The sequence below is a fragment of the Nicotiana tabacum genome, chromosome 6 (assembly GCF_000715075.1).
Source record: "Nicotiana tabacum cultivar K326 chromosome 6, ASM71507v2, whole genome shotgun sequence".
In the NCBI taxonomy this organism is placed as follows: domain Eukaryota; kingdom Viridiplantae; phylum Streptophyta; class Magnoliopsida; order Solanales; family Solanaceae; genus Nicotiana; species Nicotiana tabacum.
The window spans coordinates 216,977,842-216,998,364 of NC_134085.1; the positions used below are offsets into that span (position 1 = coordinate 216,977,842).

Consider the following 20,523-nt stretch of genomic DNA (forward strand, 5'->3'; position numbering starts at 1 on the left):
TCTAAGCTCGAATTCTGAACCCTGAACCAGAAGTTCTGGGTTCTTTTCCCCAGTAGAGTCGCCAGAGCTGTCACACCTCCTTTTTACCTACACCTCGGGAGGGTATATATGAGGGAGTTTTTTCCAACTTAAAGTGACAATCGAAACGGGATTATTTATTAAAAATTCAGAGTCGCCACTTGGGATAATTTTTGGTGTCCCAAGTCACCGGTTTAAATCCCGAATCGAGAAAAAGATTGACTCTGTTTTACAGTCTGCGAACACAGAAATCTGGGTAGGGAATTCTGTTAACCCGGGAGAAGGTGTTAGGCGTTCCGAGTTCCGTGGTTCTAGCACGGTCGCTCAACTGTTATATTTGGTCTATTATCTGATTTTAGTACATGTTTTAACTTATGTGCATTTTAACTTATTAGCCGCTTTTATTTAATAATTTTTAGGAAGATTTCAACGTTATTTAAAACATGTCATGAACCACGTCACATAAATGCACCCGCGGTCCCCGACATATTTTATTTAACGTTGTTGAGATTTGGATTTGGGTCACATGAAATGCACACCCGAGTTTAAGGAAATTAAATTAAATTACGCGCTTAAAACAACTACGCACTTTCAAGTTTGAGAGGTCCATGGAAAATTCAACTAAATGGCACACCTCAATTTCTAAAGGATTAAAATTAATTAAGTGAGGGCCATGAATTTAGGGGTTTTATTTGGCAAGACACGCCTCAAATTATTTCAAAAGGTTTTATTATTCGAAAGTGTTATAATCGGGTCACATGAAATGCACCCCCGAATTGGATTCGTATCATGACCATGTCACGGGAACCGTACCCATGGCCATGATGATTTATTAATCGCGCCTAAAGCAACTAGCGCGTGTTCATAATTGTTCATATCCTATGTTTTGATTCCAGCATGAAAGCCAAATTCATGGAACTTGGATTAAAGTTTCACATAAATGAGTCATATGCTCCAAATACTAAATGTTCTTACAAACTTGTCTTGTTCTGCTATTAAACTCCAATGAAGCAAAATTTGCATTGTGAAAAGGTTGAATTTATTCCAAGAAGCATAAATCAACAAAATTAAGTAACTACAATAGGTGAATCTTATTCTCAACCACGTCGACAACATTGAATATTCATGAGTGGAAGACACAAAGACGAATTTATCTGATCATTCCTTATATTCCAATTCAACACTTCATTTGCGGTGCATCTAACAACATTGAAATTTGAGTATAAAAAAATGGTTTATTAGCTACATAGTGTATTTGATGTATTGTCTTATAGCCACTGATTTTTAAACAAAGTCACCAAAATAAATTAACTTGAAACTAGTACATAAAAAAGACATCTAGAATGCTAGCAAAGTCACTATTATTCTAATAGATTTAGCATGCCGATACAAATAGTAGTATTTGTTTGTTTCCTTTTGCAGACTTATCAACGGTGGACAGAAATGCGAATCAGAAAACTCCTAATTGAGTTGGAAAAGAAACACCAAAATACAGTCCTATATCATGTTCAAAGCTTTATGGAAACTAACAAAGAAGGTTTAATAGGCAAAAATAGTCGAACCCACCATTACTAACAAGCTCTCAGTCAACCACGACCAAGAAATAGAACAAGGTAGGAGTAATAAGCAGGTACCTGTTAGGCCAAATTTTCTTAATAATAGTTGAATAATCAACAAATACACAGATTCGGATCCCAGAAATTCAACGAGAAACAGCAGCAAACAAGCGAGAGTCCACGCCGGGATAATCCTTTGAAGAATCTAGAAAATGCAAGAGAACTAAAGCTTTTGAAACAGACCGGTCTCTGTTTCTTCTTTTTCCTTTTTTTTTTTAAATCTGGACCTCTAATTTCAGTTGCTATTGACTGCTCAAATTTGTGTGAATAAGAAAAAATGCAATGTTTCCGCCGATAATTCAATGTATAAAATGAAGAAAGGATCCTAAAATTTTCAGAGAATTATAGTGTTGAGGAAGAAGCAGGTGTAGTTTTTTTTGAAGGTCTGATTCTCTTTCCTTTTTAGAGGAAAGGAGCGCCGTTCTTAAGGGGTCTCATCTGATCTCTTTTTGCCTTAGCTCCCCTTTTATGTGAGGGATTAGAGTATAAAGAGAGGAAAAGGGTTAATGGGTCAATGGTCTGAGCCTTTAAAATGGGCTAGGGATTTAAATCAAATGGGCTGTTCCAAAGCTGGCCCAGTCCTATTTTGAACTTCAAAATACCCTTTTGCCTTTCTTTGTTTTCCTTTTCTTTTCTTCGATTTTAAAATCCAACTAATTAAAATCCTAAATCAATTTATTTTGTAGAAATTAAATTTTTTTATTTTATTTTTAACATTAAAACAACTAATTAACTTAAAACTAAAGAAAAATGCTAATTTTAAAGGCTAAAATCTAAATATGTAAAAATGACCATTTTTGTGATTTTTTTAAAAATAAAATAAATTTCTGCATGCAATTGAACCTAAAATGGTATAAAATTAAAACATGACAATTTTTTATGATTTTTTTTTTATGATTTTAAAAATATTAAAAATGCATGAAATGCAACTAAATAAAGAAAAATTCTAAAATTCCTTAAAAAATTATTTTAGTCTATTTTTTAGGAGTTATTTTCATGTAGGGCAAAAATCACGTGCTCACATTCGGTATTTTATTTTAAATATCAAATACCATACCTAATACCAATTTTGTTTAAAACTTAAACTAAATACCATACCAAATACCAAAATACCATATATCAAATACCAAAATTTTCGATTTCAATATGGTAATTCGGTATTTACCGAATTATGCCCCGCCCTACTCTCAGCAGTCAGCACAAGGATGACCGGCGAGACATTGTAAAGGTTTCCACTACACCGCACAGGGCTTTGCTTGTAAACATAGTGGCACATGCTGTTGTTTCATGTGCTGGCCCTGTGCTCAGTCCCCTCGTTTATTAGATTTGTTCAATTGCCTCCTTTGCTAACGTGAACCAAAAATAGACCCCCCCCCCCCCCCCCTCTTCTTTGTCCCGACATTCAACCCAATCTTCTATTACTCTGTAACTTGCCTTCACTTAGCTTTCCCTATACCCATTTTTGTATCAAAACTCACTTTTAAATATCTCATTAAGGCTTGATAAAAGGGTCATTTTATTATGCCTTTGGCATCCCACGTTGCTTAAGCTCATTCTTTATTCCGTTGCCTTATTGATCGAATCTGACCAATGAGTTTGCTGCAATATTCTTGATTCTTGATTGAATATAGGGACGGGTTTTATTAAATTCTTGATCTGGGGTGTCCCCAAAGATTTGGGCTTTCTATCTGTTCCCGCTTGTGGATTAATCTCAGGGGAAGGTTGATTTCATTTCTTGTGGGAGAGAAGGGTAAAAGATGCGGCGGCGGGCGGCCGATTATCGGCGCCCGGTTCGAAGGAGGCTATCTTGTTGGATCTGGTCGCTTCTTGGAATATTCACAATTGCAGGTTTCGTTTTGTTTGTAGTTCATCATCACCATGACCACGAGGATCACGTCGAACAACCTATTTTGGTAAGCCCGGAACATTCTAAACCCAGATCATACATTGTTTCTCGTAATTTTTTCTTGCTTTGGCAATCATAATAGTTCAAGCTCAATGAGCTTGCCTTTTGATATTGTAGAAATGTTCCTTCTTTTTTCTAGGGAGTTATCTGATCTGAGAATGTGCTCTCTTTTATACTAGGCATGTTTGTTGTCTAGTAGCTTTCTAGGATGGTAAATCTGCAGTTCATTTTCGATGCATTAACATCTGTGATGACTTGTTCTCCTATTGTATATAACTTCAATTCTAATCTATTAGTGAGCTTTGTGGGGCCATTTCGCTTTGGTTCTCTATCTTATGTATCCTAAGCCAGAATCTGGAACGTGTAGATCACTTCGATTTATTCTGTCTACATCACACCCCTAGGAGTGCGGCCCTTCTTCGGTCCCTGCATGAATGCGGCCCTTCTTCGGTCCCTGCGTGAATGCGGGATGCTTTGTGCACCAGACTGTCTTTTTTTTATAGAAAATGTAGTCCGTTATGATTCAGATTGCAGTATCATGTGCAGGAGAGGAAATAAAGAAAGGTGTTCAACCTATGCTTGTCCAAATTTGAACGTATCATGAGCTGAATTTAATATCTTCTGGGGCTGGCATTCAATTTTATGAGGGATTTATGCATTCCTTTGCGAAAATTGTTTCATAAGCAAGTGACTTCAGGGTAGCTCAAGCCTTTACTTTCAACAGCAAGTGACTGATATTTTATTGAGAAATACTCAACTAGATCTTAGTACTTCACTGCCCTTTGAAAGTTTTTCAATTGGTCTGCACTGACAGGGGTAAAAATATCTATTATACACATTTGTATAAGATATGCTTAAATGGAGCGATATGGTCAGTGAGGATTTATATAGCCGATTCCTACTTGCGTGGGGTTAACGTGTAGTTGTACTCAATTTATTTATCCACGCCCACTTCTTTATATGGTTGTCTTGGGGGGAGAGGGGAGCGTAATATAAATGACGATGAGATTCAAGCAAATGCTAGTGGCTTGTTGTGGCTTCTTTATACCTTTGTCTTTCTCACTTTGTATAGTAGTTAACAAATGAATAAGGTGAATAAAATTTATACACAGTAGCGTGAGAGAAAGAGAGAATATGTATAAGGTGGTTTTCCAACACATGCCAATAGGCTGTGGTCACGAACCTCAGGACAAGGATTTTACTTGTTATCTCAGAGAGTTGAAGGTTCTTGGACTTCAGAATCTGCTGCTGAAGCTGACATCAATGATGAAGTACCACAATTAAAACCAGACTGAAAATCTTCTTTAAGCGCTCAGAACTGTGTCACTTGATCTCTATATAATTGTTATTAGAATTGCCTATGGGGGTCTGGAAGCTCGGTTTTCTCGATCTTGTTGATAATTAATTACTCCCTCCGTTTCAAATTAGATGAGGTACTTTCCTTTTTAGTCTGTTCCAAAATAAATGATATATTTCTAAATTTGGAAATAATTCAACTTTAAATTCTTCATTTTACCCATTTTACCCTTAATGAGAAGCTTTTACAACCACACAAATGTCATGGCCCCACAAAACTTTTACCCCTTAAGCTTTTATGATCACAAGTTTCAAAAGTCTTTTTTTTTTTTCTTAAACTCCGTGCCGAGTCAAACTACCTCATCTAAATTGAAACGGAGGGAGTACTTCTTTTCGTCTCCTCTTTTTTGCTGGAGATGTGCTTGTGTCAATGGTGACTTTTGATCTTCTTGATTCATTTTGAGGAAATGGTGGCATCAGATCCTCTGCACTTAACTACCACTATCTCTGCCTTTCCCCAGTTTCATTCTTACATCTACCTTCACCTAGTTTTGCTTCCTATTTGTACCATTCTCCCTTCCAATAGAATGACAATGATCAACCACCAACTTCTTATTTATCCATCGCCAGCTACCAATTCGGGCTCCCAACATAGCCACTTAATACAAAATTTGAAAATTTGAAAAATTAAATCCTTTATTTAATACTCCCTCATTTGATTTAACAGGTTTGTCTAAGTCCTTGTAAATGGATTTTTTGAAAGTGATTGCCCATCTGATTCATTACTGGTTTTGAGCAAGGACTTAACAATATGTAAAACTAACTCAAACTATTTTAAGGTCCTTTTGAAGTCGCACACTTTAAATAAAGAAGGATTGAAATTATGGAATAGTAGGTACAAAGTGTTATTGTTGATTAGCAGTTCTCTTTTTATTGATCTGGCTTAGTAAGAATTGTGATCCCATTTCCCTATACTTTTTTGGTATGTCGTATTAGCCAAATATTGGATTTCACAGATATTGTTGTCTTTCAGCGGATAAATTGGCTGATTTCTATCTTATTTTATTTTATCTCTAAAGTACTTAGATAATCAAGTGGCTTAACTGTTTTCATTGTTCCAGGAAAGTGAGTCCAGGAATGAACAGGTTGTGCATGAGCGTCTAAATCTCACTCAAGACATGTCAAGTGTTAATTCATACGCCAGACAATTAGCAGAGCAAATGACACTAGCCAAAGCTTACATCATAATAGCAAAAGAGCACAATAACCTTCATCTTGCGTGGGAGCTAAGTTCAAAGATAAGAAGTTGTCAATTTTTACTTTCAAAGGCTGCAATGAAAGAAGAACCCATTCCTCTAGATGAAGCTGAGCCGATCATACGAAGTCTATCTTCTCTCATCCTTAAGGCGCAGGATGCCCATTATGATATTGCTACAACTATGATGACAATGAAATCACATATTCAAGCTCTTGAAGAGCGTGCTAATGCAGCATCTGTTCAGAGTATGATGTTCGGACAGTTAACAGCTGAGTCCCTACCCAAAAACCTGCACTGCCTAGAACTCAAGCTCATGGCTGACTGGCTTACAAGAAAGTCGTTGCAGGATTTTGCAGATGAGAGGAGAAACTCACCCCGTTTAGTGGACAATAACTTGTATCACTTCTGCATATTTTCAGATAATCTGGTGGCTGTTTCAGTAGTTATCAACTCAACCGTGGCCAATGCTGATCACCCTAAGCAGCTTATTTTCCATATCGTAACAGATTCAATACACTATGGACTGATGCAGGCTTGGTTTCTGAACAATGACTTCAAAGGTTCTACAGTAGAAGTACAGAATATTGACAACTTCGCTTGGTTGAATTCGTCCTATTCTCCTGCTGTAAAACAGCTATTGGCGGCAGACTCTAGAAAGTATTATTTTGACGGATCTATGGACACAAGTGTCGAACCAAAGTTCCGGAATCCAAAATATATATATTTGTTGAATCACCTTCGCTTTTACATACCTGAGATCTACCCCCAGTTGGAGAAGATTGTCTTTCTTGATGACGACGTTGTAGTTCAGAAAGATCTGACACCTCTCTTTTCACTGGATTTGCATGGAAATGTGAACGGAGCAGTGGAAACTTGTCTTGAAGCTTTTCATCGTTATTACAAGTATCTCAATTTCTCAAATCCACTCATAAGCTCTAAGTTCGATCCCCAGGCCTGTGGATGGGCATTTGGTATGAACGTTTTTGATCTGATTGCATGGAGGAAAGCAAATGTTACTGCTCGATATCATTACTGGATAGAACAAAATGATGATAGGACGATTTGGAAGCTGGGAACCCTTCCACCTGGACTATTAGCTTTTTATGGAATGACGGAGCCACTTGATCGGAGGTGGCACGTGTTGGGATTAGGTTATGACGCCAATGTTGACAATCGCCTGATAGAGAGTGCAGCAGTGATTCACTTCAATGGAAACATGAAACCATGGCTTAAGTTGGGCATTAGCAGGTATAGGCCTTTGTGGGAACGGTATGTAAACCAGACGCACCCATACCTTCAGGATTGCGCTACTCATTGAAATGCTATACTTTTCGAGTACAATAACATACTCAGTCCCCATTCTTAAAGTTTTAGGATTGTATTTTACGTCATTGTAGAGTTAGAAATAGACAATTTTGCCCTAGTAGGTATTCTTACCTAGTCTTCTTTCAGTTAAGTAGAGTGAAAAAGGAATATGATATTGTCACACCTCCTTTTTACACAATCACCCCGAGGGATAAATGTATAAAGGAGTTTTTCCATTTAAAGTGACATTATTTGGATCGGGATTATTTATTTAGAGTCGCCACTTGGGAAAAATTTGGCTTTTAGTATCCCAAGTCACCAGTTTATCTTGAATCCCGAACCAAGGAAAATTTTCGACTTTCCAAATGAAGTTTGCGAACCAGAAATTCTAAGTAAGGAATTCTATTGACATGAGAGAAGGTGTTAGGCACCCCCGAATCCCGTGGTTCTAGCACGGTCGCTTAAATTGTTATAATGGCCAAATATTTGATTTTAATACATGTTATAGATTGTGTGCTTTTATTAGGTTTAAATCGCTTTATTATTATTATTATTATTATTATTTATTTTTTATGGAATTGCAACGTCGTGAAAATGCATTTCGAACCACGTCACAATCAATGCGCCCGTGGTTGTTAATACATTCCAACTCCGTTGAGATTTGGATTTGGGTCACATAAATGCGCACCCGAATTTAAGAAGGTAATTTAATTAAATCGCGCCTAAAGAGTCTAACGCGTTATTATCTTTGGGGAAGACAGTGAAATTCACTAAACAGCTCATCCCAAGAAATCTAAATATTTATTATGACCAATTATTGAGGGCCCCGCGATTTGCATTTTTTGTTTGGCGAGGCTCGTCTCATTTTTGTTCTTTAAGGATAAAACCTAACAGTGACTACATTTCTCTATTATGTTCGTCTCTAAAAATGAAAGAAGAAAATATACGCTAATTAGATTACATGCTTGGCCAAGCACCGGCCTCTTATTAATTGTTAGATTACAAAAGATATTAACGGAAAATTGCACTCGAATTTGTAAGGCGGGGGATTATTTCATGCCTTATCCTATAATTGAACATTACCAAAAAGAAACAAAATTACAAATAAAATGTGGAATTGACAAACGCCATTGTCGAAACAAACAAATTATTCTTTAACTAATTTAGGCTCCACATTATTAGACGAATTGAAACATTGGAACTAATTATTATTTTTTCTAACAAAAAAGAAACTAATTGAAAATGAACCAACCTTGACTATCAACACATTCGAGGGTTGTTAAACTTAATCGACACTTTGAAAATCTATTACATTTAAAGAAACTCTAACAAACCTTGTTCGAAATCAACTTATGCCTATTAAACTAAACTACGTGAGTTATTAATGGATTCCCTTAAACACGAATTGAATTACGACTCACGGTCTAGGAATAAGGTATCTAATGTTGTATGAACCTGAATCGTATTAAACTATACTACGCAGTTGTATTAATGCCAATTCCAAATTACGCCTGCCCAAAACAAATAAAAAAAAACTAAATATAGATGAAATCGAAATTAGTCCACTACTCGACTGTTTAACTATTAATTGTAAGATAACGGATCTAAAACTAGTTAATTCTGTTGTTATAGCTTTCATTTAAACTAGTGACGTTATTAAAGTTATTGACTAAACAAAATTTAGCAAAACTAGATAGTTCATTGACAAGCCAAAACCAAATCAAATTATACAGTTTATCTTCCCAAACGGTATCGAACGAAAGTAAACTTAAATTAATTACACATCAACTAGTGTCTATTTTTGAAAACACAGATGCGGGGTAAACTACATAAGCACAAATGTGAAAGCCAAAGCATGAATACTTCCATTTTCAATCTTTCAACTCAAAATTACATCACAGCTTGGTTCGAATGGGTACCTGAATTGGAAAATGAGAAGAAGATGAAGATCAGTAGAAGCAGCAGTAGTATAGCGACAACAGGTTCAACAACACAGTGAAATCTCTGACTCAATCGAGATCAGTGACAGAAATTCCAAGCAGCAGAGGCGAGCCAAACCAAATTTCAGAATGGTTTCGAGAACCAAATAAAGTTGCAGAGATGACTCCAAACAAACCAATATGCTCAACAAAATGAATCCAGCACCACACAAGCCAAACCCAAATGAAACAGAACAAATAGAATGACTCGCTACTAAGGTTCGAATGAGTCCAATGACTCCAAACTTCTAGTACTGGACAGGGTTTCTCCTTCGAAAACCAAAGAAACTATGTTCTGGTGTTTAAAAAAAAATATAGGAGCTAAACTTCCAATGGGGAATTGAAAACAAATTCAAAGAAGAGAAAGCAATCAAACAGTATTTTTTTTCTTTTTTTCTCTCCAGAAGCTCCCCTCCCCTTTTGGGTTCTGACCTCTCTTTTTCTGATTTTTAACCTCTTGGTCTCTCAAAATGTTATGTCCAAACTCTCTCTCTGTTTTTTTCTCTAGTTCTTTTCTGGGTTCCCCCCTTTTATTAGAAGAGAAGAACTCTCTTTTATAGGCAGGCTGCCCATGGCTTAAAATAAATCCTAAAGACTATCATTTCCACTTAGGATTGTCTAGGCATGGAGTTTCTCCTCTATTTTAATCTTCTGAAATTTAAAATGCAGTGGATATCCTACTGTACAGCAGGTTCCACTACTATTCTCATGTGCATTTTCAGCCTTTTATTATTAAACTCATCCTACACCTGACTTCTCATCTGTAAAGATGTCAGCCAGGGTGTATTTGCACTATAGATTACTCTAATGGTTCAACCCATACTCAACTGGCAGTCCACTTTCTTAACTCTGAAATCTTCATTAAGAATTGCAGCTATAACCAATCCTTAGATGATTTTTTGATTCAACTAACAAACTACAAAAAGTTATAATCAATTCTCAGCTGATTCAACAATGCCTCAGTAAACAAAATTAAATAGCATAAGTCAGATTACTACCATTCCCAACTGAAACTAATTGACGACATATATCGAATCGACTACGTGAATTACAACACATACAATCAATAGCAAATGATCAGAATCGAACAGTATTAACAGGTGATTCAAATTGTACTGTCAAAAACAAAGAATTGCACTGGATACTAATTAATCTATCAAACTCATTCCAATCGATTTTATAGTTTAAACACATACACTCATCAATGAATAGACGAAAATTTCGACCAAATAAAAGGTCCGGGCGAGGTGGACAGAATAGTCGACACAAAAATGAAAACAAATCAAACTGACATTTAAACACATAAATAGACATCAACAGACAACAACATGGAACTGACAAGGAAAAGAAATTACCTTAAGAAATTGAAGGTTAGATGACCCTCAGGTTCTGGATTTCTAGGTTTCTTGGGGTTGATTTGGGACTTGAAGTTTTCTGGTTAGATTCGAACCAAACCAAGCTTGGTTTGGTCACGAGGGAGGTCAAGGGAGTAACTGGTATGGATTTGGGGTGGTTTGGCATAGGTTGAGGTTTGGCTCGAAGCTTCAAATGAAGATTCGAGACGATGGAGGAAGATTTAAGACCAACGGTTTGCAGATCCGTGTCCAGGGGGTCGAGGTGCACTAGGGGTGTTAATCTGGTGGTCACCGGCATCGTTGCCGCCGGGTTTATGGTGAGCGAACGGAAGGGCGGCGCTAGGGTTCTTGAGGGTGTTTGGGAAAGAGACGATGATGAGGGAGGGGGGTCTGGCTTAGGGGGGCGTGGGGGTAAGGGATTGGAGTTATATAGTTAGGGAGAAATTTGATCTGGGCCGTTAGATCATTCAAAATCAATGGCCTGGATTGATCAACTTAATGGAAACGATGCTGTATGGGTTAAGTGAGACCGGTGGGTCTCTGGGTGAGACGGGTCGGGTTAAAGCGTGGGTATGAAGACGTGATCTTGGTCGTTGATCAAAGATTGATCAACGGCCCAGATCAAGCATGATCAAAACGACGCCGTTTGGACGTTCTCTGAGGGTGGCTGATCTGGACCGGGCAAAACAGTACTTTGGGCCTGATTTTGGGTCCAATTCAAATGGCCCAATTCCGATTTTGTCCAATTTTAAACTCATTTCTTTTCTTTTTCTATTTCTAATTAACATCCGAATTTACAAAAAATCCTAAAATAAAATTATATAAAAAATAAAAAATTAAAATTATATCACCAGACATTAATTGATTTTTTAGTAATAATTAACACATAAAAATCAACCTTTAAACGATAAAATGACAAAATTACCAAAGATAATATTTTTTGTGATTTTTTATTCATTCAAAACCAAATACGATTTAATTAATTCCTAATAGTAGAACAAGATCCTAAATTTACACGCGACATATATTTTGTATTTTTAATTGATAAAACTAAACAATCACAGACAAAAACTACAAATAACTACCAAAAAATGCCACGCAAAATCTAAAAAATTGTACACAAAGACGCTTTATTCTATTTTTCGATTTCTTTTGGAGTAATTGTCGTGTAAACAAAAATCATGTGCTCACAACTGCCCTCTTTGTTCGAAAACCCGAAGGGTTTTCGTGCAAAGATAAAGTGAGCGGATACGAGCGATTTTTTGCCTGCTTGACTACTCTGTGTGAAGCATTTCTTTTTCTTGAAAGATTTGACCGAATCTTTGCTTCAAAGATTTCCTACCTATCCTGGGCTAAACAGGAATCAGGTCAATGTAGTTCGGGAAGTTTTGGTAGCTGGGACTACCATTGGATTGCAATGCTTGCTGTTACTACTGTTGCTGTTGCTGCTACTGCTTTACCGACCTCCTTATTACAACCAAAGAAAATTGAAACTGAACTAACTACTTATGCCTGTCAACCACTAGTTACAAGATACCTATATATAATTCTTTCGCAACTTGATCTTGGGTCTTAGATGATTTTGCTTGTAGACTTCGATCCGAATCTTGATGCTCGCAAGTTGTAGGCGCTTGTTTATTTCTGCAGCATTGAGGAAACGGGATTGGCGGAGCTCGGGAATTTAATCAAATTTTGAGCAACCTGCACTCTGTTTGTTCCAATAATTGGGAACATCTTCTTTTTGTTCTTTTCTTCTTTTCTTTATTCTGGATTGAGACTCACTCCGTATGTCATCTCGATCCATGCGCCTCGAGGTCAGACCTGCTGAGACAACAAAACAAACGAACGAAATTTTCTGCCCCAGTTTCACCAGGAAAATTTTGTGAGTTAATTGCCATAAAAATCTACATAATTGATGAGGGGATTGGAAACCTCAAGTCTAAAAGGCGCAACTCAGGGATTGGAGCCATAATGTTTGCAAAAGGTAAAAATGCTCAATTCAGGGGTTGGAGCCCTAATATTGGCTAAAAGGGAAAACCGCTCGACTCAGGGATTGGAGCCCTAATGTCGGCTAACAGAAAATTGCTCAACTTAGGGATTGGAGCCCTAATGTCGGCTAAAAGAAAACTGCTCAACTCAGGGATTGGAGCCCTAATGTCGGCTAAAAGAAAATCGCTCAACTCAGGGATGGGAGCCCTAATGTCGGCTGAAGAAAACTGCTCAACTCAGGGATTGGAGCCCTAATGTTGGCTAAAAGAAAATCGTTCAACTCAAGGATTGGAGCCCTAATGTCGGCTAAAAGAAGATCGCTCAACTCAGGGATTAGAGCCCTAATGTCGTCTAAAAGAAAACTGCTCAACTCAGGGATTGGAACCCTATTGTCGGCTAAAGAAAACTGCTCAACTCAGGGATTGGAGCCCTAATGTCGGCTAAAAGAAAATCGCTCAACTCAGGGATTGGAGCCCTAATGTCGGCTAAAAGAAAACTGCTCAACTCAGGGATTGGAGCCCTAATGTCGGCTAAAAGAAAATCGCTCAACTCGGGGATTGGAGCCCTAATGTTGGCTAAAGGAAAACTGCTCAACTCAGGGATTGGAGCCCTAATGTCGGCTAAAGAAAACTACTCAACTCAGGGATTGGATCCCTAATGCCAGCTAAAAGAAAAATCGCTCAACTCAGGGATTGGAGCCCTAATGTCGGCTAAAGGAAAATTCACTCAACTCAGAGATTGGAGCCCTAATGTCGGCTAAAAGAAAAATCGCTCTACTCAGGGATTGGAGCCCTAATGTCGGATAAAGGAAAATTCGCTCAACTCAGGGATTGGAGCCCTAATGTTGGCTAAAAGAAAACTGCTCAACTCAGGGATTAGAGCCCTAATGTCGGCTAAAAGAAAATCGCTCAACTCAGGGATTGGAGCCCTAATGTCGGCTAAAGGAAAATTCGCTCAACTCAGGGATTGGAGCCCTAATGTCGGCTAAAAGAAATCGCTCAACTCAGGGATTGGAGCCCTAATGTTGGCTAAAGAAAACTGCTCAACTCAGGGATTGGAGCCTTAATGTCGGCTAAAGGAAAATCGCTCAACTCAGGGATTGGAGCCCTAATGTCGGCTAAAGGAAAATCGCTCAACTCAGGGATTGGAGCCCTAATATTGGCTAAAGAAAATTGCTCAACTCAGGGATTGGAGCCCTAATGTCGGCTAAAGAAAACTGCTCAACTCAGGGATTGGAGCCCTAATGTCGGCTAAAAGAAAATCCCTCAACTCGGGGATTGGAGCCCTAATGTTGGCTAAAGGAAAACTGCTCAACTCAGGGATTGGAGCCCTAATGTCGGCTTAAAGGAAAATCGCTCAACTCAGGGATTGGAGCCCTAATGTCGGCTAAAGGAAAACGCTTAACTTAGGGATTGGAGTCCTAATGTTGGCAACAGGTGAAGGATTGATTTTGGAGCTTCTAAACTAAACCCACCCCCCCATTTTTTTTTGAATTTTCTTCTTACTTCTCCTTTCGTTTTTTTTTGTTTATTATTTTTTTTTTATTATTTATTTTTTTTTCTTTTTTTTCTTTTTTTTTGTTTAGTAAAAATGCAGGAGAGAATTTGGGGAAACTTCCCTTTTGGGTTGATTCCTTGTTGCAAAGCTGTTTCTTGCACTCGCGCATTTCTTTTCCTTTTGGGTGGCACCTGCTTCTTGCACGGCTGCTTTGGATTGCACCTGTTTCAATTTCCCAAACAAAGAACAATTGTCAGTTTGAAAACGGTGGTTGGTTCGGTGGCCTTGATCGTTCCAATTGCTTGGTTCCGGCCTCATTTCTATTGAGAAACGCCGCCCTTGATTGGATTCACAGGTGACCCCCTTTCAAACTGATCAGACTCGCATTTTCGGATTTTGTGATGATTCGCCCGTGTAAGGCTTTGGTTCTTCCATCCCATTCCGCTTGGGGATTTTTACTGAGGCAGACTCAGTGGGGATTCTTACTGGGGAAGACTCGTTGGGGATTTTTACTGGGGCAGACTCGTTGGGGATTTTTTTTGTGTGTGCCTTTACTTTGAAGGCAATCCACATCATGATTAGTCGGGATTGGACTGACGCACCACTGAAGCGGGGTATTTTTTTCACTTCTTGCTAAACAGAACTCTGTGAAACCGGTCCTGCCACCTTTCTTTCCAACACATTTTGGAATTTAGGGTTAAAACGAAAGGGATTCAAGGAAAAGTAAACAAAGAGCGGAGAAACGAATTTAAAAGAGAATCGTCCCTTTCGGGAAAAGAAAGACTTATCTGAGGCACATGCTGACTTTAAATTGACATGATATGCTTTTTGGACTGGATGCCCGACCCTCATGAACTTGTATTTCCTCATGAACCAAAACGGATCTATGTTTCCAAACCAGGGAACCTTGCTAGAACTTTCTGAGGTGGAATCATCTTTTCGGCCGACAGCGCCCTTTGCGGGTTTTCGCTAGTCGACCTCTCATTTCTCTTCTCATTGTCGCCTGATAGCACTCTTTGCAAGTTTTTACTAAACAAGCTCTCTCATTTTTGATTTCTCTACTCCCGTAGCCTCATGGTGCCCGAAGGTTTTCACCGACAAGACTCTCTCATTTTATTTCTCTCAATTTTAGAATGCATCGGCTTCCAACCATGATATTTCTTGGTTTTCCCCGCCTTTGGCAATTGATCCGAAGGACTTGTACTTGGTTTTTTGGTAAAAAGAATTGTGGATGAAATTACAACTTCGGAACCATTTGGTGGGCCCCAGTTTCAACTTCAGGGAAAATTGGATTTTATTTTTGGTGTGACTGAACCCCAGATAGAGGCTGCCTACGTATCCTTTCGAAATCAAGTCAGACGTAGTTCAGGCTAATCATTTGTTTATTTGTTTGTTATTTCTTTTTTTTGATTCCAAAGAGGGTAGCCAACAAAATGTAACCGGCTCAAAGGGCTTGTAGAGAGAGTTGCTAGTGTTTGGATAGTAGGGATAAAAGCCTTCATCATCTCAAATGTGCCAAAACATCACCGAAGTAAAACTCAGACATCCGCGTTTACCGCTGTTTCAGGATCATTTCCTTCAATATCACCCAGATATAACGCTCCTCTTGGCAATATCTTCCTGATGATGTATGGGCCTTTCCAATTAGGAGCAAATTTTCCTTTCGCTTCCTGGTGATGTGGCAGAATGTGCCTTAATACCAGTTGACCTACTTCGAAATTCCTGGGTTGCACTTTCTTGTTGTAAGCACGGGCCATCCTTTGTTGGTACAACTGTCCATGACAAACCGCAACCATTCGTTTTTCATCAATCAAAGTCAACTGCTCCAATCGACTCTTAACCCACTCGCTATCTTCAATTTCTGCTTCAACAATGGTTCGGAGCGAAGGAATTTCTACCTCTGCCGGTATCACAACCTCGGTCCCACAAACCAACAAGTATGGGGTTGCCCCTACTGATGTGCGTATTGTAGTGCGATATCCCAGCAAGGCAAAAGGTAACTGTTCATGCCATTATCTGGAACTCTGGATCGTCTTCCTCAAAATCTTCTTGATGTTTTTGTTTGCTGCTTCAACAGCACCATTGGCCTTGGGCCGATAAGGAGTGGAGTTCCTATGCATTATTTTGAACTGTTCGCATATATCCTCCATCAAGTGACTATTCAGGTTTGCCGCGTTATTTGTGATGATAGTTGCGGGAATACCAAAATGACAAACAAGATTTGAATGTACAAAATCCACCACGACCTTCTTAGTGACCGATTTGAGAGTGACAGCTTCGACCCATTTTGTGAAGTAGTCGATAGCGACCAATATGAATCTGTGCCCATTTGAGGCTTTTGGCTCAATCAGACTAATGACGTCCATACCCCAAGCGACAAAAAGCCATGGCGCCGACATAGGATGTAGTTCTGTGGGGGGTGCATGAATCAAATCACCGTGCACCTGACACTGATGACACTTTCGAACGAAACTAAAACAATCCTTTTCCATGGTTATCCAGTAATAACCCGCTCGAAGGATTTTCTTTGCTAAAACATACCCATTCATATGAGGTCCACACACTCCTGCATGTACTTCATGCATGATTCTTCCTGCTTCTTCAGCGTCAACACATCTTAACAAGTTGAGATCCGGGGTTCTTTTATACAATACCTCGCCGCTCAAAAAGAAACCAACTGCATGCCGCCTAATAGTTCTCTTTTGATCTCCAGTAGCATGTTCGGGGTATTCTTAAGTCTTCAAGAACCTCTTAACATCATGGTACCATGGCTGGGTACTTGATCCTGCCTCGATTACATTATAGTAACCGTGTCTTTCCCTGATTTGGATTTCCAAGGGATCGATGTGGGCGTTGCCTGGGTAAGGTAACATTGAAGCTAAGGTGGCAAGTGCATCAGCTAGTTCATTGTGACACCGCGGGATATACCTGAACTCTATTGATTTGAATCGCTTGCTGAGATCCTCCACGTGCTGTCGGTAAGGAATAAGCTTGACATCTCGAGTTTCCCATTCACCTTGGGCTTGCCGGATAATCAGGTCAGAATCCCCCATAATCAACAAATCTTCAACATCCTGATCGATCGCCATATTCATGCCCATGATGCAGGCTTCATATTCGGTTGTATTGTTCGTGCAAAAGAAACGAAGCCTAGCTGTAGCCGGATAGTGCTGACCAGTGGGTGAGATCAAGATTGCCCCGATTCATACACCTTTGGCGTTTACGGCCCCATCAAAGAACATCTTCCAAACATAAGCGTTTTCCGAGACTACTTCTATGGTGTTTATTTCTTCATCTGGAAAATAAGTACTCAATGGTTGGTATTCCTCATCAACCGGGTTCTCGGCCAAATGATCCGCTAATGCCTGGGCTTTCATTGTCGTACGAGTGACATAGACTATGTCGAATTCAGTAAGCAAGATTTTCCACTTGGCTAGTCTACTAGTAGGCATTGGTTTCTGGAATATGTACTTCAACGGATCCAACCTGGTTATGAGGTAAGTAGTATGTGCTTGGAGATAGTGTCTCAATTTTTGAGCGACCCACATCAAAGCACAACACGTTCTTTCCAACAAAGTGTACTTGGCCTCATAGCTGGTGAATTTCTTGCTTAAGTAATAGATCGCCTACTCTTTCTTTCCGGTTATGTCATGTTTCCCGAGGACACAACCAAAAGAATTTTCCAAGACCGTCAGATACAAGAACAGGGGTCTCTCTGGCTCTGGCGGGACCAAAACTGGAGGATTTGACAGATATTCTTTGATCTTGTCAAAAGCCTCTTGACACTCAACCGTCCATTTGATTGTTGCATCCTTCCTCAATAGCTTGAATATGGGCTCACATGTGCTAGTTAGCTGGGCAATGAATCGACTGATATAGTTTAACCTGCCCAATAAACTCATCACGTCTTTCTTCGTTCTTGGAGGAGGTAGATCTCGGATAGATTTTATCTTTGTTGGATCTAACTCGATACCTCTCCTGCTTACTATGAAACCTAAAAGTTTGCCCGATGGGACTCCGAAGGCGCATTTAGCCGGATTCAACTCAGGTCGTACTTTCTCAGCCTCTCGAAGAATTTCCTCAAGTCTTGGACATGATCGTCCTGAGTCCTGGACTTGACTATCACGTTGTCTACATACACCTCTATCTCTTGATGCATCATATCATGAAAAATGGTAGTCATGGCTCTCATGTAAGTTGCCCCGGCATTCTTTAAACCAAATGGCATAACCCGATAACAGTAAGTACCCTAAGGTGTAGTGAAGGCAGTTTTCTCGGCATCTTCTTCATCCATCAACACCTGATGATATCCAGCGTAACAATCTACGAAAGACTGTATCTCATGTTTGGCACAATTATCAACAAAGATGTGGATGTTGGGCAATGGGAAATTGTCTTTGGGACTCGCCCTATTCAAATCTCGATAATCCACACATACCCGAGTCTTCCCATCTTTCTTCGGTACCAGAACTACATTAGCCAACCACGTAGTATACTGGACTACCCGGATTACTCCTGTTTTCAACTTCTTTGTGATTTCCTCCTTTATCTTATCACTGACATCAGTCTTGAACTTCCTCTGCTTCTGTTGAACTGGAGGACAATCAAGGTAAATTGGCAATTTATGCACCACTAGATCAATACCTAATCCTGGCATGTCATCGTATGACCAAGCAAACACATCTTTAAATTCAAAAAGGAGTTGAATTATTGCATCTCGCATTTTCTCATCTGTGTGAATGCTTATTTTGCTCTCTCGAATTTCTTCAGGAGTTCCCAAATTAACCGGTTCAGTGTCATTCAAATTCGGCTTAGGTTTATTCTCAAAGTGTTCCAATTCTCGATTTATTTCCCTTAATCCTCTTCTTCGTCATATTCCGGTTCTTGGTTTATTATTTCACAATTAAACAGCTCATTGGTATCCGGGCGTGAAGTCCGCAAGCATGTCATATTATTTAAAGCCGCATTATTATAACTGAAAGGAAAAGATAAAGAAAAAATAGCAAAAATCAGAATAAAGGAAAAATGAGGAAATACTGATTTTATTCCTTGGAATTAGGAAGATAACAAGGTTTATAATTCAGGAATTTAAAACAGGAAACTAAAGAAAAACATTCGAGTTACACCCTGGGATAACTCGTGATGCAGGAAAGGTGGCAAGACAGGTCTACCCGGACTCCTGCCTAGTTGGGAATGGTGTGGCCTCCCAATTTTGAAGCTTAGCATTTGGCCCCATGTATAGAACCTCAGCGGTGCTTGTGCCTTCTCCCAGTTGAACCATGTGAGTTTCGTAAAGCATTCCTCTGATTACCCCACATATTTCATCAATATCTTCGGCCGTAAAAGCCCCGTCGTCTTCTTCTTCAATGTATTTTGGTCCGACAAAAGTCTCGTATAAATGTGGCAATGGTCGAGGCAACTTCCACCCCTCATTTTTCCTCTTCTTTGCCCAATCTTCATCTTTTGGAGTGGGTTGGAAACCTATCCCAAAGAGTTTCTTAGTGGAAGGTAAGGTGATGGGTTCCGTTATTCCTTGCAGCGTTCGTCCAAGCCATTTTCCTGGTTTGAATCCCCGTCGGATCATTTATTTAGCAACCATGATTGAAGCGTTGGACAAGAAAGGTTGGGGGCAAGGTTTTCCTTCTTCATACTGCTCTGCCAGCACAACTTCGAAAGCCTGATAAACTGTGTGCTCACTCCCTTCCCTTGCTTCAAGATATGGGATGGTTGGGTCCCGATAAATAGATTGTTCTTCTTCTCCGTGGACCACAATTTCCCGATCTTCATATTCAAACTTCACCATTTGGTGGAGAGTGGAAGGTACAGCCCCTGCATCATGAATCCAAGGTCTTCCGAGGAGAAAATTGTAAGATGTGTCCATATCCAGTACCTGGAAGGTTACTTCGAACCCCACCGGCCCGATAGTCAATACCAGATCTATTTCCCCGAGGGTATCCCTCTTGATGCCATCAAAAGCTCTTACACAGACATTATTGGGGCGAATCCTTCCGGCCCCAATTTCCATTCTCTGCAGCGTGGAGAGCGGACAAATGTCGACACCCGAACCTCCATCCAACATTACCCGCTTGACGTAGTAGTCTTCGCACTTGACTGTTAGATGTAAAGCCTTGTTGTGAGCCGCTCCCTCCGGAGGTAAATCGTTCTTGCTAAAAGAAACTTGATTAACCGCGAAGAACCTTTCCGTCATTCTTTCCAGTTGTTCAACTGAAGTCTCAGCCGGTATATACGCTTCGTTCAGGGTTTTGAGCAAGATCTTCTGATGTTCGGCAGACCTCATTAGCAA

At 39.4% G+C, this 20,523-nt stretch overlaps 1 protein-coding gene across 1 annotated transcript; it reads left to right on the top strand.

Annotated features, from left to right (window-relative positions):
* Positions 1-2,892: 2,892 nt before the first annotated feature.
* On the top strand, positions 2,893-7,932 carry LOC107815094 (hexosyltransferase GAUT11). The gene is made up of 2 exons (XM_016640610.2): positions 2,893-3,547; positions 5,958-7,932. The coding sequence occupies exons 1-2, from the start codon at positions 3,392-3,394 to the stop codon at positions 7,410-7,412; spliced, it is 1,611 nt and encodes a 536-aa protein (XP_016496096.1). The 5' UTR covers positions 2,893-3,391; the 3' UTR covers positions 7,413-7,932.
* The last annotated feature ends 12,591 nt before the right edge of the window (positions 7,933-20,523 follow it).